Consider the following 20,632-nt stretch of genomic DNA (forward strand, 5'->3'; position numbering starts at 1 on the left):
TAGATAGATAGATTATAGATTATAGATAGATAGATAGATAGATTATAGATTATAGATAGATTATAGATTATAGATATAGATTTTAAGCTTTGACTTAAAAGTTACTTTTAAGTCCTAAAAAAGTTAGGCGAAACACTACCTTACAAAGAATTATTAAAAACCATCATGTAATCAATAATATCCCACTAAATTTGGGCTTTATCGGGGAAATGCAGTGTTTTAAAACTCGGCTCGGTGATCGACTCGGTCGAGGTACTGAGTCAATGAGTCACTGGTCGGACCAACGAGTCATTGGTTCGATTGCTTAACTCGGTGCATTTAATAAAATTCTAAAAATTAATAATACTAGCTAACATTAATTAATCTTCAAACTCTAAATTTTAAAATCATTATCATCACACAAATATTTAATTGAAAACGAACAACAAAGGTTGTACTCAACAAAATATGACAAATAAGTTAAAAATATCATACTAAAATATAGGTTCCACACTTTAATCATAAATATAGCGCACAAATAACTTAATTTAAATTATTGTTAAAAAAATGTATATATTAAATAAATGGCACAAATAATTATTATCAATTTTGGAATTGTGATTTTAGTTATCTTATCATTATGTGATAAATAACTATGTTCAATACAAAGGATTTTATAGTGCAACTAGTGTTGATTATATATATATAATATGTTGTAAGCATTATATCAAATCTCTTGCTTGGCTGAGTGGTAAGGTGCCTTGTGTTAAACATGCACGGAGCAGGTTCGAATCCCTGCCAGGCACATTCTAATTTTTTTTTCAACAAATAGAAGCAAGAGAAAAAAATTGTAAACTCACCGGTTCAACTGAACAAGACCGAGTCACCGGTTTAACTACAAAACCGGCCGAGCTGCACCGGTTCATACCGGTTCCAGTACACAACCGATCCACTGAGAGGCTCGGACCGATCAGGGGACCGAGTCCCGGTCCAACCGGTCGGACCGGCCGGTCCGAGCCGAGTTTTAAAACCATGGGGAAATGACATTATCTGATTCATATAGCCAACCTAATTTTTTGGGATATGACTTTTATGGTTGTTGTAGTGTCATACCATCTTATTGACCAAAAAATTAAAAAAATAACTCCTTCTTTAAAATAAATATCTTTTTTTCTTGAGCAAACTAAAAAATCTGAAATTGCTGGGAACCGTCCAAGTTTGTGGTGGGCCTATCATCCAATATTATTCTTAGTCTGCTTCGGTGGCTGAAAATTATTTGTCATTTTTTAAACCATCATGAGATATGGCAAGAAATATCAAAATGCAGTGATACACTATGGTGCTTCGCAGGCGCATGCCTGATCATCGACCCTTCCATTTCGATTTCGGATCCTTGTGCTTTCAACGGTTGGCGTAGTTTGCGGTCACATTCTGCGCACTGCCATGCGAATTGCAATTCTTATTACCATAAACTGAATACCTGCCACGAAAACGAGCTGTATGAAAGAAAAACGAATGATTCCTTTCCTTTAGTTGAATAATCAAAGATGTTGAAAACATGTGGAACTATTCGTCGTAGTGGTAATAATAGGAGTGATTGCATTAGAGAAATACTAGCCTGCAAGACACCATATGGTTTTTTCATCATTGATGCGAATAGTTGAACGATACAACTTGATCACTCCACTTGCGAATCACATATTTGCCTATAATCCTATATATTCTAAGCAAGGAGACCTCGCTAGGAAAAGACCACTTTACAACGTGTTTGAGTTTATTTTTTAATCCTTTTAAATTTCTTGTCTTTACAAGTTACAAGTTATTCTTATACTTGCTTTTTGTTTTTTCAAAGTCATTCAACCCAAGCTGTTGGTTTCTGAACACATGTTTAGCAAGGAACCTGTAAATGGATTATTTAAAACAACTGAGTAAAGTATATATAATGTATGTGTTATTTGTTTCAACAAAATTGTATGTATTACTATTATGATAAAAGTACTTTCAAAAAAAAACTATTATGATAAAAGTAAACGATAGAGTACTAATTAGAAGAGTTTAGAGATTCAAATTTTTTTTAAAGATTTTTCAACAGATATCAAAGTCAACCAATCAAACAGCTGAATTAAAATTTCTGTTCAAAAAAATAAATAATTTTAAGTGATTCCAATTTTTTAATTATGGTCAACGTCATTAGAATTTGGAAACAATTAAATAAAATGGCAACTACTTTCTTGTTTGATTCATATTTTGTTTATTTATTTATCTAAAAACCGTTTTTAGAAATATTTTTTAAAAAAGAAAAAAATTTGAGCATATGTCTTTAAAGAAAATATATAAGGTGAACCATTATAAAAGTGATTAACTGATATGGCTGTTAGATATATATAATATTTACAAATAAAATATTTATTTAATCCTATATTTAACGGCCAAGTATAATGGTTTACTAGTGAACCACTTTTAAAATGGTCCACCGTATGACAACCATTTTTCTAAATTAAAAAAAGCTGATTTAATAATTAATGATAAAAACAAAGGTTAATGGTTAAATTAGTGTCTAAGTTTGTAAGCGAGTTTGATTTTAGTCTCTGAAGAAAAATGACGTTTTGTGGCGGTTAAAAACCGCCAGTAATTGTAAAAATGACTGTCGCTCGCTTATCAATTCATGGACTAATTTAACCATTAACATATAAGAGATATTTTGATTTTTAAGTTTAAAAAACTTTTGTTTGTTTGTTACAAGTTTGAAAAAATTTAGAGAAGTATTTTCTATTTTTATTTTTATTTCATTTTCTACAAATAGTTCACTTTCAACTTTTTAAAATTTAGAAAACTTGTATGTTTATTTTAATTTTATGTTTTCATTTCCATCCTGACAGTGACACCGCCTCCGCCACCAATGCTAACACCACTATTGCCACCTCCACTGCCATGTAAAAGTGATAAGTAGTTAACAATATATGACAGGTTAGATATAATATTTACAAATGAAATATTTATTTAATATTATATCTAACGGTCAGATATAATCGTTTATCGGTGGACCACTTTTAAAATGGTCTATCGTATAACAATATGTTTTAAATTAAAAAAACAACTGATTTTTTTTTGGTTAAAAAAAAGATTTAGAAACAAATGATAAAAACAAATAAGAGATTTTGATTTTCGATTTAAGCAACTTTAGGCACACTTAGTTTACAATATTTTTCATTTTCATTCTCTTAGAATATAGTTTCAATTTTTAATATTTAAAAGTTAGAAAACATGTATGTTTGTTGACTTTCTATTTTCATGATCACCAAGACTTTGCTACAGCCTCCACCACATCACCACCACGCCACTGCCACCATCACCAACACCACCACTACCAACACACCAACACCACCACTACCAACCCACCACCACCATCACCACAATCGCCACTACCAATTACCTCCACCGCCACCACCAGTATCATCCGCCACCATCGTTTTTTTATCTCATTCCTTTCTATCATTTTCATTTTCACCATTTTTTTTTCTGTTTTAAATAAATTTTAGAAAATATTTTGAAAGAATTCTTTTTCTAAATACCAACCTAACATATTTTTTATTTTAAAAAATGGAAACAAGAAATTAGCAAACCCTAGCTCTGTCTCATAAAATAGATAGCTTAAGTGGCAGGAGCTGTAAGACATATAAGTTGGGTAGGGGAGGTCTAGATTGGGTAGGGGGAGATCCAAAGATCGATTCCTGACGGGTATAATTTATTTTTTCAATGTACAAAAAAGAAACAAACCCTTGCTCACATAACAAATTTTTAAAACTATTCATAATTTCATATAAAATGATTTTTATTCCTTTCCATTTTTAAAAACTCAGAATAATTCCGGTGTATTTTTTTCACTCATTAGCAATAGAAACATCGAGGCAGCAACCCAGCCCAAAAAAGCTACGCAATTCAATTCACTGTTGTTCTCTTCTAGAACTACAACCAGCCCTCGCTCTCTTTTCACATTCGTTCGTTCTCCACACGCCCCTTTCAAAAACCGTTACACGCTCGCTCTCATATGCTGCATGCTTGAATCGATTTACCATGGCTTCCTCAGCCTCTTCTCTCCTCAGGTCATCTCGCTCCAAGCTCTTCCCTCCTTCCTCCCTTTCTAGAATCTTCCCCTCTCGCTCTTCCCCCCACCGATCCCCCGCCTTCTCCACCGCCGCGCGCTCCGCCGTCCACCGGTGGAGCCACGGTGCCCTATGGAGGTCTCCTTCCACCCTCCGCCCTCAGATCAGAGCCTTCGTTCCCCTCATCGAACGCTTCCACCGCAGCATCGCCACTTCCGGTACTTCACTCCCTCAATTTCGGAGCTCTTTTTTCTGTAGTGTTGTTTTCATTTGATCTAACACCTGTGATTTTATCGTTGAATGTGAATTCTGTTTTGCTTTTTTGTTTTCTTGGAATGGAATCTTCTGTTTGACTATGAGTGAATGATTAGTACGTTAACTTTTTGCGTTTAACCTTGCTTTCTGTTTTCTGTTGAATATCGTGATTGTTTGAAGGATCGTGAAGTTTGCCTTATCTGTTGAATCGTCGTTGTTTGAATTTGTAATATGTTGGTGCTGAATTTTTGTGTGTTTCTGAGTGTTGTTTTTGTCATCTAACATATTTGCAATTGCTGCAGCTGGTGAAAATCCTTTCAAAGGAAACTTGACGAGTCTCCCCAAGCCGGGTGGCGGCGAGTTTGGAAAATTCTACAGCCTTCCTTCTCTCAACGACCCACGAATTGGTAATTTGCTGGTTCCATTTTAGTTCAGTGGTTCGGTTTGAATTGGGTTTTCTTTTTGTTGTCTTTATTACTAGAATTTTGGGTGAAATGTGTGTTTTTGTCCCTTTATCATGTGTTTGATAAAGGGATCAGTCTCTCCTTCAGAATTGCACATTCTCCTTGCATTTGCTTAAGTAGGTAAGTTGCTGATGGTATCAACTTTTGTTGGTATATGACAGATAGGTTGCCATATTCTATCAGAATTCTCCTTGAATCTGCGATTCGTAATTGTGACAATTTCCAAGTTACCAAAGAAGATGTTGAGAAGATTATTGACTGGGAAAGCTCTTTTGTGAAGCAAGTTGAGATTCCTTTCAAGCCCGCTCGTGTACTCCTGCAGGTACTTTATTCAATTCTAGGTGCAGCGAAAGAGTTATTATCATGGATGGGTGATGTTAAGTAGTAATACACATTCCTTCATTTAACACCTATCCTTTTTTTTCCTTCCCTCAGGATTTCACTGGAGTGCCAGCTGTTGTTGACCTGGCTTGCATGCGAGATGCGATGAATAAGCTTGGCAGTGATTCTAATAAGATTAATCCTCTGGTATACACAATTTCATCACTTGTGATTTTAATTATGTTTTAAAAGTTCTCAGATTCATAGGAGACAAGCAGGGTTGTACATGGTATTAGATTATGCTTAATATGTTTACAACTTGGTTTGATTTTAAACTTACTTTAAGGTCAAGTATTGTTGGCCGAGTTGATTTTGAAATTATATTTGTGAGAAAGAGAGACAATGTGAAACTCTTACTAATTAGATTGAAAATAACTGTTATTCTTTTTGAAAAAGTTTGAGATGTTTTTGAACCATTTTGCACTCCAAGATGGATCATATTAAAAATATTCTTTTAAGTTTGAGCAATTACACACTACAAATTTAAACCATATAATTTTTGTGAAATCACAACAACCTATCTCCACAGTACCCAGTCATGGTGTTACCGAGGAGTTAAACAAGCTCTTTTTAAAGCATATTTTGACTGTACTTTAGGCTTGCTATAGTATAAGTGGCTCTGAGTCTGAACATTGCTTGTTGCCAGGTTCCTGTTGATCTCGTCATTGATCATTCAGTTCAAGTTGATGTGGCGAGGTCAGAGAATGCAGTGCAGGCTAATATGGAGCTTGAGTTCCAGAGAAACAAGGAGAGATTTGCTTTCCTAAAATGGGGTTCGACCGCGTTCCAAAACATGCTTGTTGTTCCTCCTGGTTCTGGTATAGTACATCAGGTAAGTTCAGAATCAGACATATAAAAAGATGTCATGGAGTATATTCTTCATTGTTTTTGGTTGTTGATACTGCTTATGATGTCTCGAATTCCAGGTCAATCTTGAATACCTCGGACGTGTTGTATTCAACACTGAGGGCGTACTCTATCCTGACAGTGTGGTTGGCACTGATTCACATACAACTATGATAGATGGACTTGGAGTTGCTGGATGGGGTGTTGGGGGTATTGAAGCAGAGGCAGCAATGCTTGGCCAGGTATGATTTAAATATAATAAAATGTTGATTATATAAAAGAAGTAATGAGCGGATGGTTTATTCTTTTAAGTTACATGTTTGTGTACTTTTTCTATTAACTTTGTTGATCCTAATTCTGTGTGCTATGGTAATGACAGCCTATGAGCATGGTGTTACCCGGTGTTGTTGGATTCAAGTTGTCTGGAAAATTGCGCAATGGTGTTACAGCAACCGACTTGGTTCTAACTGTTACACAAATACTTAGGAAACATGGTGTTGTAGGGAAATTTGTGGAGTTTTATGGTAGTTAAGTTCTCCTGCATCTCCTTATTTTCAGCTTGTGCTGCCCTGTTCCAAATAATGACCTGTTCGAATGGTTTTTGTTCTATAGGTGATGGTATGCGCCGATTATCATTAGCTGACAGGGCCACTATTGCCAATATGGCTCCTGAATATGGAGCAACCATGGGCTTCTTCCCTGTAGATAATGTGACGCTACAATACCTCAAGTTAACGGGAAGAAGTGAAGAGACTGTGAGTATCACCTTATTTATTATTTCCCAATGATGTAAAATGCCTATAGGATTAGCTAACCTTCATATTTGGCTGAACATAGGTGGAAATGATAGAAGCCTATCTCAGGGCAAACAAAATGTTTGTGGACTATAATGAGGTAATTCTAGTTGAATGTACATTCCTTTTAACAAAACAAGTACGTACTAATGTTAGAGGTATATAATGCTAATTTGGTTTCCATAAATTCAGCCTCAACAAGAAAGAGTTTATTCATCCTATCTTGAATTGGACCTTGATGAAGTTGAACCATGTATCTCAGGGCCAAAGAGGTAAGACAGTAAGAGACTTGCTTTACATACTGCCTGGTATTTTAATGTGAGTATTTAAACTTCTCTTTTAAGTGACAATTCATACTAAATGATACCCTGGCCAGGCCTCATGATCGGGTGCCTTTGAAAGAAATGAAGACTGATTGGCATGCTTGTCTTGATAGCAAAGTGGGGTTTAAGGTTAGTAATGCTGTGATATTCAAATATTGTTCTATTTTTTGTCTCATGAAAAGATGATTTAATGGTTTATCTATATAGTGTATTAGCTCGCAACCATTTGTTCAAAGCAAAAATGCAACTGTCTGCCCATTTCGTTGTTTTGTGATAAACTACTGACTGGGTTAAATTTTGTCAATTTTCAATTGTGTGCCTACAACTACAACGAACATCTGAGATCGACATCACAGAACAAAGTTGAAATTGTAGCCTCAAAACACAAATTGTATTTTACTATGAAGAAAAGCAAATCAACTTGTTTAACCTTTTTTCAATAATCAAATGGTAACACTGTGTCAAGGGGAAAAATTACCCTTCTGTTTCCTGAATCTGGAATCTAAAAAGTGATTATTTTACTGGAAATCAGTCCTATTTTTGGAAAAAAAATTCTATCTCTATCATCTGTCACTTTCTATGATCACAGTAGCCAGATTTCAGAGAGCATTATAATAATTAGAATGCAATTAACTTCTTTTCTTAATATTAGTCATTCTGATTGTTTCAAGTTGCAGACCTTCAACTTGAAGGCGCAGTTGCAGTCACAAAACATGTAATAATAGTTATCCTACATGTTTTCTTTCAATACAGGGATTTGCAATACCGAAAGAAGCACAAGGAAAAGTTGCAAAGTTTGATTTTCATGGGCAGCCAGCAGAGCTCAAACATGGAAGCGTTGTGATTGCTGCAATCACAAGCTGTACAAATACATCAAACCCAAGCGTTATGCTTGGGGCTGGTCTTGTTGCAAAGAAGGCTCATGAGTTAGGCCTGAAGGTTAGGCGTTGATATAAATATTTTAGAAACTGTCTTTCTGCTCATTTTCAACATGATATCTTTACTATGATACCACATTTCGTGGCAACTGTAAAAAGGGCATTGTTTTCCTTTTATGTTGTCCTCTTCTAGGTAGTAATTGTTGAAATTCTCACTGTTTGCCAGGTTAAGCCTTGGGTGAAAACAAGTCTTGCTCCAGGCTCTGGAGTTGTTACTAAATATCTGCTTCAGAGGTATTTCACACTTCTTATTATAATATTATATTATTCTTGTAATTGGTATTATAATGTAATTTCCCTCTACATTCTGCACAATTTTGGAAAAATATATACCAAGTTAAAATTTGTTCTTTACTTTCTTTGCAGTGGCCTGCAAAAGTATCTAAGTGAACAGGGTTTCCAAATTGTTGGATTTGGTTGTACCACGTGCATTGGCAATTCAGGGGATTTGGACAAATCAGTTGCTTCTGCTATCTCAGAAAATGGTAATTGGAATATCCTAAAAAATATTATGTCTATAACTGTAGCTGATTTCTATGCAATTCTTACTTTTTCTTTTAACATTTAGATAACATCTTAATCATATTCTGCTTTAAATTACCTGTACTAATTAATTCTTATATGGTTTCATGCAGACATTATAGCATCTGCTGTGTTATCTGGGAACCGGAATTTTGAGGGCCGTGTGCATGCTTTGACACGAGCTAACTATCTTGCCTCGCCTCCGCTGGTTGTTGCTTATGCGCTTGCTGGAACGGTATGTATGCTTTCTTAATATTTCTAATATATGTATGAAATGTTTTTGGTCCTTGCTTCTTCCATATTGTCCTATTTTCATGTCTCTTTTAAGACTAGTTCTAAGATTATTTATGCCAAGGACTTGGTAAAAAACAAGTATTGAAGTTATTGGAGGCTAATTACAAGCATTGATATTTTCTGTTAGTTACTTAATAAGATATCCACCCTCTTTCATTTACATTTGTTCAGCCTCATGCTATATGTAATGTATTAGGACTCAAGCTGAGTGCCCGAGTCCAAATGCATTCTTTATTAGCTTTTTGGTTTTCCTTTTCTCAAATTCTCCTATCAAACACTTCCTTAGACCCGACTATTTAGATACTCACATCCAGAAGTCTGGATCTTGACTTACACTTGGCAATGACTTTGGTAGTTTTTCTGTTTTCTCTGACATTGAGTTTCATGTCACAATAATATTTAGGCATTTTCTCGTGTTTATAAGCTTTATTTAGAACCTTGTTTTATTGTTGTAGGCATGCTTTATTTGATACTATATTAAGGTTGATCAAAATTTGGAGTTTATAATATTGATTTCCCTCCAAATGTTGTTAACATTCATCACTCGCCTTTTGGTCAAATTTCCAGGTTGACATTGATTTTGAAAAGGAGCCAATAGGTACAGGGAAAGATGGCAAAAATATCTACTTAAGAGATGTTTGGCCATCCACGGAAGAAATTGCACAGGTGAATGATGTCCACTGTTCTCATTATTTGAAATTTACTCTGAAGATTTGAGTCGTTTGACATTGTGTGCAGCAAAATTAACTTTGGTTGTTTGATTCGTAGGCTGTCCAATCGAGTGTGTTGCCTGACATGTTCCAAAGTACATATGAAGCTATTACCAAGGGTAACGCTATGTGGAATCAACTACAAGTTCCTGCTGAGAAGCTGTACTCATGGGATCCCAACTCAACATATATTCATGAACCTCCGTACTTCAAGAACATGACCATGGATCCTCCTGGCGCTCATGGTGTGAAAGATGCCTATTGCCTGCTAAATTTTGGTGACAGTATAACAACTGATCACATTTCTCCTGCTGGAAGCATTCATAAAGACAGCCCTGCTGCAAAATATCTTCTGCAGCGTGGGGTTGAACAGAAGGACTTCAACTCTTATGGAAGTCGTCGTGGCAATGATGAAATTATGGCAAGGGGAACCTTTGCTAACATTCGTCTTGTAAACAAGCTCTTGAACGGGGAAGTTGGCCCCAAGACTGTTCATATTCCCACAGGGGAAAAGCTTTCCGTGTTTGAAGCAGCAGAGGTGAGCTATGCACTACCCAAGAATTACTTGTTTTTTATTACTGCTTTTGAACTTCTCAAGTGGCTGTCATATTATGCCATATCATCATATTTTGAAATGGTCTTTTCTTAATTGCTTTCTAAAATTTAACCTGACAATGTCTCATTGAAGAAGAAAACCTTGGTGAATTTCTTTATAATGCTTATTAGATTGTGATTGTGAATTCTTTTGCTTATGTGGATGTATCATCTATTGAGTCTTGCTTATTCAAATAATGAACCCCAAATCACAACTTTTTGCTGCCATTGCATGGGTTATTGTTACGTGATGGCCTTGTGAACTTTACCTTTTGGTTTAGTGGGATCTCCTCCTTTGAGGACATGCTGAGGGTATGGTCATGGTTGTAAATCCACGTGGTTTTATGATGCATAAAGTGCAATTTTATTTTCTTTTTCCCTCTGTATGAAAGAACTGGTGGATACCTTTGTACCAGGGAATGTGATAAACAGTTATTAATTTTAGCTCTGCTAAGTTTCTGATCCCCTGGATTTATTCTCCTATGTTAGAAATACAAGACTTCAGGACATGACACCATTGTACTGGCTGGAGCTGAATATGGTAGTGGAAGTTCCAGAGATTGGGCTGCCAAGGGTCCCATGCTATTGGTGAGTCCCTCCATTTGTCATAGCCTGTAATTTGTCTTTCTATTTGGTTTTCTGAACTACTTGTGAGACTAATATTCCTGACATATTTGATGTTTACATTTTTTTGACAGGGAGTTAAAGCTGTGATAGCTAAAAGTTTTGAGAGAATTCATCGCAGTAATTTGGTAGGAATGGGTATCATTCCTCTTTGCTTCAAATCTGGTGAGGATGCTGACACATTGGGATTGACTGGCCATGAACGGTTTTCCATTGACCTTCCAAATAATATCAGTGAGATAAGGCCTGGCCAAGATGTCACTGTCAGAACCGATAGTGGAAAATCTTTCACCTGCACAGTTCGCTTTGACACTGAGGTAATTTCTTAAGCTTGTCCTTCATTAATGTGTGTTTGTTTTGTTGATGCAATTTTATATCCAAATGTGGTCCATCACTCCCTCATAATTTAGTTTTTTGTTCGAGCTCAATGGCGTAGTGTGATCCATAGAGCCGACCACACTTGGTGGGATAAGACTTTTGTTGTCGTTTTTGTGGTCCATCACTGGGATCTGCTCGGTGTTGACTGTTGAACCACATATTCAGCCTTTCCGAAAAACTTGTCTCTGATTCGCCGAACCTTATATTTTCAGGTGGAGCTGGAGTATTTTAACCATGGAGGCATTCTTCCATATGTCATCAGGAATCTCACTAGGCAGTGAAGTCATTGTTGATGGGAAATATGAAATACTTCTGCCACTGCATGTGCACCTTTACCTTTCAAGTGGTAATAAAATGTGAGAAATTAAAATAAATTTCCTATAAGTAGGAAAGAATCCCTTAAAGGGAGGCGATTTTTTTTTACGCTTCCAGGTGTTTACATTAGGCCTGCAAGCAAGCATTGATTTTAGATTTCTTATTTGTGAGATCCGTGAGCCATTGAGCAGTGAAGACAATTGTATTTTGTATAAGCTGGTGTGATCCCTGCTTATGGCAGCTACATGAACTTGTAGCCTTTTCTGTTCTTGTGAAGTTCACTTCATTTTTGTTACCACTATAGTGAATTAATTTATACTGTTTTTTATAGGTTAGAGTTTAGATATTCGCTCAGATTGAATTTGCTTGTAACAATGCTGTGTTGAAAAAAAAAATGCATGGAATGATGTCAAAATCGGACGGAACCATTGATTATTTGTAACACATCAGTGTTTATTATTAATTTTCAAAAATGTTGTTGACCATTAAATGAATAGAAGTGCTAGTAATAAACTCTTCACACTTACTAATACACTATGATCGGATGAAGTTTATGTGAATCTCATTAAATTAATGAGTTTATTTGGTGGACCTTATTTAGGTTAAACTCATTAAACAGGTTAAGTTGAACATATTTGAGAACGCCGCGGACATTGCTTGCCCCGTTAATGTTAACCAACTGAGACATAGACCTCCCAAGGAACTCAAGGCTTTCCATGTAGCACTCCACTGTTGAAACACACCAGACATGAATCTTTACTCATGAGACCCAAATCTATAAAAGTCAAATAGCAGCCAACTAGCATCTCAGCATTGAAATCTACTAATCCCCAATAAGTGTTTTGTTCCTTGTGTGTTTTGTTCTTTTGGTTGGGGTGCTGTTTTTTGTTGGCTTTTGGTGATTTTTCTAGGGGGATGTGATTTTCATCTCAATCTCAACTCAGAGGGTTGTTCTCATAATCTTTTCTAATCTCAATTGAATAAAGTTTTAGCTTTTCTAAAAAAAGCAATGACCTTTAGTCCTTTATAAAACTTCCTCACGCAAATAGAGTCTTTCGTGGTTGCATCTACCGTGGGTTAGTTAAACAATGAACTATGGTGGTGCAGGTAATGTTCTCCACTTAATTTACAAAATGCCCATTTTTTCTTTTCACTTCCCTTCTTTCTCCTTTACTTTCATAGTCTCTCTTTCAACTACACCTTGATCTGTTGATCGTCCTTTGAAGAATGATGTTGGATCCCATTTTTGTCGCCGGTTATGTTTCTTTAGGTTTTTGGTCAGCACTCTATAGCACTCGATAGGATTTTTATTGATGGGGTTTTTGGTTTGCTCGGTTGGCTTAGGTCTCCGTTTGTGGGTGTCGAGCGACTTGATAGCTTCCCTTGTTGGTTGAAACTTTTCGCCGTTTTTCGATTTCAATGGGACCTTTGCAATGGGGTAGACATTAGGGGTTTTTGCTTGTTTAAGCACGCTTTGGTGCTTTCGGGGTTTTTCAAGGGTTTTGCAATAGTGTAGGTTTTGGCCAGTTTATGCTGCTAGGTTATTTTATCCATGTTGAGAGGAGTTGTTTCTCAACACTTTCTATGTATTAATATATATCATTCTGCTTTCAGAAGAAAAAAAAAAAAAAGAACAACAGAGAAAATAAACTAGTTAAATGAGTATTTATAATTTCAAAGTTTGACTTTTTACGTGAGTATAAAATAAAATCTTGAATTTTAATGAAAAAAATACCAACTCAATATATCTTCTCAAATACGTTTTTAAAAATAATAATCTGAACCAAATCATTTCATAAGTTACACATTGATAGAAATTTAACTTTTGACTTTTTTAAATTTTTTGTATATTTTATACCAAAGCAATTAAGGCATTATTGTTTTGATGCCTTTTAATCTAAAAAGCAAACAATAAAATTCAAATTAGACTCCATACGTGTGACATTGATTAAACTATTTGTCGGTTATCTATTGTAAAATAATTGTAATTTGTGCTTGAAAAGAACCCAAAGACTAATTAAGCTGAGTAAAACTGGATCTGAGAGTGGTATATATATTGATAAAAGTTGAGTTACAATGGGTATGGTAAGCCTCCTTTATCTAATTTTTTTTGACATTTAATACCAAAGGAAATAAGGAATTATTTTCTTATTGACTTTTGATTAAAAAATAACCACTAAAATTAAAATTAGACTCCACACGTGTGACATTGATTATAATATAACCTTTGACTTTTTAATTTTTTTTAAATTTAATTGATATTAAAATTAATAATTTTTTTGAATCAAAAGTTAATAATTAAAATGCACGTATTTGGGTGAAAATTTAATACTTTTTTATAATTGAAAAAATTTAGATAAATTATTTATTGTTTGTAACAAATTGTACCAAGGAAAATAGTTTTGAATTTCATAATTAATTATGAGTGTATATAATATCTGAAAAATCAGAATTAATTATAGGTAAAAATTGAATTTTAAAATTATTAAAATTTCAGAAAAATAAAATATGACATCATCTACCTACTAAGAATAATATGAGGTAGGGAAAAAGTTAAGAAAAACAAAACATGAGGGGGTGACTATAAGTTACTATTTTTTCATTTCAAAAATAATATATAGTATAAGATATATAAGATAAGTTAAGATATTTAGTAATTCTGTTTTAATTGAACCACGGTTCATTTTTCCAATGATCTACGGTAGGGATTAATTGACAGAGAACACAACACAGAACCATTCTATAGTTAAGATCCTACATACCATTCCATAATCAAGCTCTATATCACATTAATTTCTAGATCAAATTGAGCCCACTCAATTCATGTGGAAGGTTCAATTAGTAAGCGCTCCTACATCAAATAAAATTAAAGAAAAACACAGTCATTAGTTACAAGTATATAGCAGTGGTTGAAGTAGACATATTTAAGACTTCAAATCTTGAATGATTGATCCTCTGGAATAGATTCTAAAGCTGGCCTCCAAGAATTTAAGCCCCCATCATTCTCTTCAATTTTGGACACACTTTTTTCTCTCAACTTCATATCGCTTAGCAATTGTGCTAATGAAGTTTGAGGAGCATCATTCCCATTCTCATTCCTCAACATCCTTTTCAACTCTTCCTTGGTCACCACAAGTTTAATCCTCATATTCCCACTTCCTTTACAACGTCTATGATCTTGATCTTGCACGTTGAACCTTACCTTCTTACTTTCTTTTCTCCTTGCCTTTTCCAACTTGGGTGATGAAGAAGATGCTTTCATTATTTGCTCAACTTTTGTGCCTTCTTCATTCTCATCTTGTGCTGCTGAGATTTGGTTCTTTCTCACGCAGTTCCCCATGTTAGTGATAATAATGAATCAAGAAAACCGAGATATTATATATAGAGAGGGGAAGAGAATGCACATGGATATCCGGTTGTTACGCCGGGTATTTGAATTAAAATGGAAATTTTTGATTTGATTCTCTTGCTTGAGACCGGCACCGCATTGAATTATGCTTTTGGCTTCCTATTTGTCTTATATTATAGGAACATCTTGATTTTATTGGTATAGCGGCCTTAGCTTTTGCTTTAGCAACATTGAGCGTTTGTTTTTAATTTTTAATTTGATAATTAATTGAGCATGGATTATTTTAAGTAAGAAATTGCCTTTCAAGTTTGTTTTGGTGCTATTAGATATACCTCCTCCACTTAATACAACCATATTCTGAAACATTCAAATATGATTGGACAACTCATTTAGTGAAAGTACTTCAATCCGATACATTATTTAAAGAGAATTAGACATGACAAATAACAATTACCATGTGTCAATCTAGCAAAAAAAAGCTAATAGGCCTAATATCATATTGGGCAGCCTGAATGTTCACTACTACAGAAAAGGTCTTTCGTCACGGTTAAAACCGCCCATTTGTCACGGTTTAACCGTGACGATAGAAGGCGTGACAATTGCTCAATTGTCACGGTTATAGGCGGAACCGTGGCAATTGACTCACCTGTTATCGCGGTTAGTAAATCGTAACCGTGACAATAAGTTCCTTCTATTGTCACGGTTACGTCCTTAACCGTGGCAATAGAGGCCCTCTATTGCCACGGTTAAGGACGTAACCGTGACAATAGATTCCACCTATTGTCACGGTTTTAACCGTGACAATAGGTCATATTCTGCGAAATAGCTACAGATTTTTTGATTTTTTTTTCCTGGTCTGTGCATAAATTTTAGTACATTTATATTGAAAAATAAATTGCATAAAATCACCAATATTCAGATATTCTAGCCAAATTACTCAAATATTCCAACCTTGAAATGAATTTGTATTTCTAGCAAGCAATTAAAAGCAGAAACGACAAAATGGGTGGTACAGGACACTAAATTGATTTTTTAGATTGTGGGTGCTCAAGAATCATGTTGGTCAAAAATAGAAAAGTTTATTAGACTCCCTATTAACCTTTCACAAGTTGTAATTATTCAGATCAGATCTCCAGTATGCATTTTATTGGCAACAAGAAGATTCTGCTCGACAACTTGAATTAATATCATGTTAAATAACAGCTCATTCAATCATTTCAAATAACAATGTCTAAGAGGTTCAGGATTATAACTAATAAGGCCTACCAACCCTGAAAAGTGACTCCGCAACCACATATTAAATAGCACATATTTCAAATTCATACAGCATTGAGACTCATTCAAAAAAAAAAAAAATAGAGAAAGAGAACAAAAGTCCTACGCAGAACAAGATGCCCATAAACATGAGCTGTTATCTCTTTTGCTCACCGGAGCTTAGCTTTTATGGGTACATATGTTGTCATGAGCTCATATAAATGAGATAACCAAACACAAGGTGACACAAATTAAACAATAGACATAGAAGTAAACTACACATGATAAGCCTCCGTTGACCTGGCCTCAATTAGTTCTCTATTTCTATTTGTCAACATGTACTGTACACAGTTATCTCTTTTGCTCACAGGAACTTAGCTTTTATGTATACATATGCAGCTTAAATTCTGAACCATATGTCAAAACTCACATAATTGATACAAAGCAAGGAAAAACAAATCAAGCTGAAATGAAGGTAAGGCAAGGAAAAACAAAGCAAAGATGTAAAAAAAAAAATACCTTTTTGACAAATTGATACAACAAATTAACCAAGTAACTTTGCCTATGACTATGAGCTCCAGCCGTGGCACTTGCTCCTCTGCAATTTTCCGATTCCCAAGCAGGATACACTGATTGCAATTCTAATCCTTCAAAATAAACAAGAGTAATTAAAATTAGGCAAATACACAAGCAAAAAAGAAAAGAACAAGTGGGAATTTACAATGAAAATAGCAATACAGTTACACAAAAAAAATCAGCACTCAAAGAAGGTGCAGGACAGCAATTCATAATAAATCATCAAGACCAGGCCAAGCAATTCAGGTCAGATAACATCATAAACTTTTCAAACATGTTCTTTTTTTATGGGTAAGCAAAATTGGATTAATATGGAGTACTAGGGGTACTCCATCCCAAAGAATACAAACCAAAAGACATCCGCTAATCATGTGAAGTGAATCAATTATGCTAATCATCTGATTATTAAACTAACTAGAACTGACTGTATGTTACTGATTGAGTTGGTGATGCACTGGTGCGGCATCCGCTAACTAAACTAGCTGTAATGATATGTGGAAGGAATGCAGAGATTATTGAACTGAATTGCTGATGAATTATAATTTATAAGCCAATGTTCTATTCATCAACAATGCTACAACCTACCCTAACCCATTTCCAAATGTGTCTGGAGTCTCAGCAAGACTTCCGAACGCTTGATTTTTTTAGGTTAAATAGTTCCTATAGTTTACTTGATTTGGATTCGGTCCTCCAAGCTGTTTTCCCCCCTAATATTGGTTTCTTAGGGTGTGTTTGAGAGTATTTAGGGGAAGGGAGAGGTGGCTGAGGGGAAGGAGGGGTGGCTGAGTCTTTTGGGAGTCTTTAGTTTGGGAGTCTTTATGCAACAGAACATGTTGCATAACGGAAACCTGGATGATTTAACAATTCTTATAACCCATCACCAAACTACATGCTACATTTATAGAGAGAACATACACCAACTTATGACCATCTCTCTCTCTCTCTCTCACACACACAAACACAAAATTCCATTGTTCCAAGATGAATCACTTACATCATCATCATTGAGTTTACATGTCTCACTGAAGTACTTGCCCATGCAAACACCACAATTGATGCAACTCTGCTCAACCTGGTAGTAGCAAAAATGAGCACAAGAAAGAATCAGGTTCAAAAGATTCTAAATGATGCAATGATACCACAATACACACCAAGCCACAAATTGGACAAATACTTACCACAAAATCTAGTTTTTTTCTTCTCCTTTTTAACTTCAAGCCAACAATTTCTCTAATTTTTATGACCTGCAAAAAGAAAAAGGTTCAGATATTGTTAAGACATACATTGTAAACCATGTTAAACTTCAATTTCTCTAAAGATCCATGTGGTGCTTGGCAAGAGATCAAGAATTGATAAAGCATATGCTGACAACAAACTATAACTATGAAAGAACATAAACTACATTAGACTGGCAGATTCATGCCAAGTTGCTAATGAATCATTGTCAACCCAAAATCAATGCTGACTTGTAAATATTTCAATGTCTGCTCCAAGCTCTAACTCTGATTTTCCCTTCTTCAGTTGCAGGTAGATGAGTCAAAAAGTTAGAATTGACAAAATAATGTTGACAAAATAACCAAACATGCAATGAATTTGACAAAAATCAAAAGTGCATTTACCATTAGGAAGCAGCTTTTGCATTATGAAACCCTTTCTTCAATTCTGCAACTCTTTTCACACAAGCAGCCTTGGATTTCCAGAATTCCTTTCAGAATCGTCGCTTCTCTTCTCCCAGATCATGTTGTCCACCCTGTGTTGCACAATGAAGGCTGCATCGCTTCCCACTGTCCAGGTTTCCACACGGGATGCTTCGTCATCTGCTTCTTCAAACCTCAACGTCCTCTTCACTCCACTCCTTCTTCTCCTTCTCCGCCACCGCCGCCATGTCGTTCCCCTCACCTTTGTGGTGCTCGGATTTCGCGAACCTGACGGCAGTGCGGAGCAACGACGAGTTCCTCGATCTGCGGGTTCTGGATCGCCGCTGCAGGGGAGGCTTCAGGTCGTCGTCGACGGCAGGGGCATGTTCATCGGGGAAGGGGATGATGAGGACGCGGACGTCGCCGCCGGCGAGGGAGAGGTAGAGCTAGCCAAAGGGTTAGGGATTTAAAGGGTTACGATCGTAGGAAGAAGAGAGCAGCGGCGGTGGTAGATAGGGAACGGGTCGATGGAGAGTGGGAGATCGAGTGGGAGAGAGGGTTTAGGAAAAATTCTGAAAAAATTTGAAGAGTAAAGTTCTCTATTGTCACGGTCCATAAAAAAATTAATAAAATATTGTTACCTATTACCACGGTTCCTTTTATAACCGTGGTAATTGCTCTATTATCACGGTTCCGCCTATAATCGTGACAATAGAGACGTGACAAAATGTCATTTCTGTAGTAATGGTTCCATAACTATGCAAATCATAAACCAAGTTGAATAGCTTGAACGATCAGAACATCTCGTTCAATAGTTAGCCGAACGGAACTAATCCGACATGCACACTTATGAGACACAATTGCAAGGTTGCCCTAAGGACAACCTAAGTCATCCGTAAAGACTTCATTTAAGGCTTAACGCTTGAATATGATTCTCACAATGTCTATAAATACATGTTTGGTCAATCATTTACGTGATGAGCATTATTCATTTTGCTAACTTATTATTCTTCTATGACTTTGAGCTTTTTCTCTATACTCCCATACTGACTTGAGCACCAAAATGTCTTTGCAATATCTCATGTTGTGTCAATATCAGACCACTATATAAAAAAATCCATCCAAAACCATGCACCATAAATAAAATCCGGAGCATCAACTAACTCAAATTTTGAAATACAACTACCAGTGGCAATTACCATGATCGTTGTCGCAAGATACATACTAGATGGAATGACGTGTTTAGTTTTAAGTATGATTCAAACTAATGTTAAACTCGAAGGTGATGCCCTATAATCACTGCTAAGAAAGTGGTACATCTCCTTCAGTAGGAAAATTGGCAGTGCCTTAGCACCGCACGACAGCGTTAAAAATATTACTATGATGTCACTGTTTATCTTTAATATTGGTCAATCCCATTATTTCAGTTGGGGGGTCAATATTTGGCTACCAATTTGATATGGTGGCCGACCATTTAAGTTTTTATTTCAATTTCATCAAAAACCTTGAAATGACAAAAGGGCGAAAAATTAAAAACTACTCCATCTTTTGGATATTGTACTGCGATTAGCAAATCATCAAAGAATAACCAACCATGTAAATACAAGTAACTTGGCTTTTCAATGAGCTTGCACAGTTGCACTGATATTCAAGTTGAAACTTAATTGTTAAAAATCATTAAAATAACCAGAACCTGCGTAAGATCGATAACAGAGTTGTTAAAGCAAAACATTGAATATCTAGTTGTCAGGACTCAGGATAATAACCAACCAGCCAGGTGAAGGCAATTGAGCCGCAATGAACGTACGTACCCATAGTTTTAGTGTTTAAAGAATAGGAACGTGAATACGAAGAATTCATTCTGATGGCAGAGGAGGAGTCCTACGCAGAAAGACATTCAGCACCAATTCAGGACACAACACATTTAGGATTATTTTGTGCTAGAGTGAAAATGGATGGAGTGAAAATAGAAGGAAAGAAAATGAAATAAAATAAACAAATTAGATGTAACAATATAAAACAATGTTTCATTTTTAATTATTAATTTTATTATTTTGAAAGGGTAAAATAAAAAGGATTTAATAATTACGGTAAAGTTTCCCATGCAAAAATCTAACCCCTCAATCCAAATGTGAATGTTTATCATTTTGTTATCTCTGAAACCTAACCCCTAATTGGAGCTTTTTTAAGTTGTTAGAGTGAGCTGCGTTTGTTTCTTCTGGTGTCGTCGTCCTTTTGTGGGGCTTGTGGGTGTGTTGCTCTGTTGAGGGTTAGTTTTCAAGTTTATTGTTTTTTT

The 20,632-nt window shown here is 35.5% G+C and overlaps 2 protein-coding genes across 2 annotated transcripts; one reads left to right on the forward strand and one right to left on the reverse strand.

The window, feature by feature from the left end:
• Positions 1–3,895: 3,895 nt before the first annotated feature.
• On the forward strand, positions 3,896–12,010 carry LOC130748640 (aconitate hydratase, cytoplasmic). Its single transcript, XM_057601874.1, has 20 exons — positions 3,896–4,300; positions 4,640–4,744; positions 4,963–5,123; positions 5,237–5,329; positions 5,829–6,014; positions 6,109–6,270; positions 6,408–6,552; positions 6,641–6,783; positions 6,866–6,922; positions 7,015–7,094; positions 7,199–7,274; positions 7,899–8,084; positions 8,250–8,317; positions 8,450–8,568; positions 8,719–8,840; positions 9,467–9,565; positions 9,668–10,147; positions 10,693–10,791; positions 10,902–11,144; positions 11,418–12,010. Exons 1-20 carry the CDS (start codon positions 4,054–4,056, stop codon positions 11,484–11,486), a joined length of 2,940 nt encoding a protein of 979 aa, XP_057457857.1. The 5' UTR covers positions 3,896–4,053; the 3' UTR covers positions 11,487–12,010.
• Positions 12,011–14,284: 2,274 nt separating this feature from the next.
• LOC130748390 (uncharacterized) lies at positions 14,285–15,037 on the reverse strand. The gene has a single exon (XM_057601610.1). The coding sequence runs from the start codon at positions 14,858–14,860 to the stop codon at positions 14,453–14,455; it is 408 nt and encodes a 135-aa protein (XP_057457593.1). The 5' UTR covers positions 14,861–15,037; the 3' UTR covers positions 14,285–14,452.
• Positions 15,038–20,632: the final 5,595 nt, after the last annotated feature.

Source organism: Lotus japonicus, chromosome 3 (genome assembly GCF_012489685.1).
Source record: "Lotus japonicus ecotype B-129 chromosome 3, LjGifu_v1.2".
In the NCBI taxonomy this organism is placed as follows: domain Eukaryota; kingdom Viridiplantae; phylum Streptophyta; class Magnoliopsida; order Fabales; family Fabaceae; genus Lotus; species Lotus japonicus.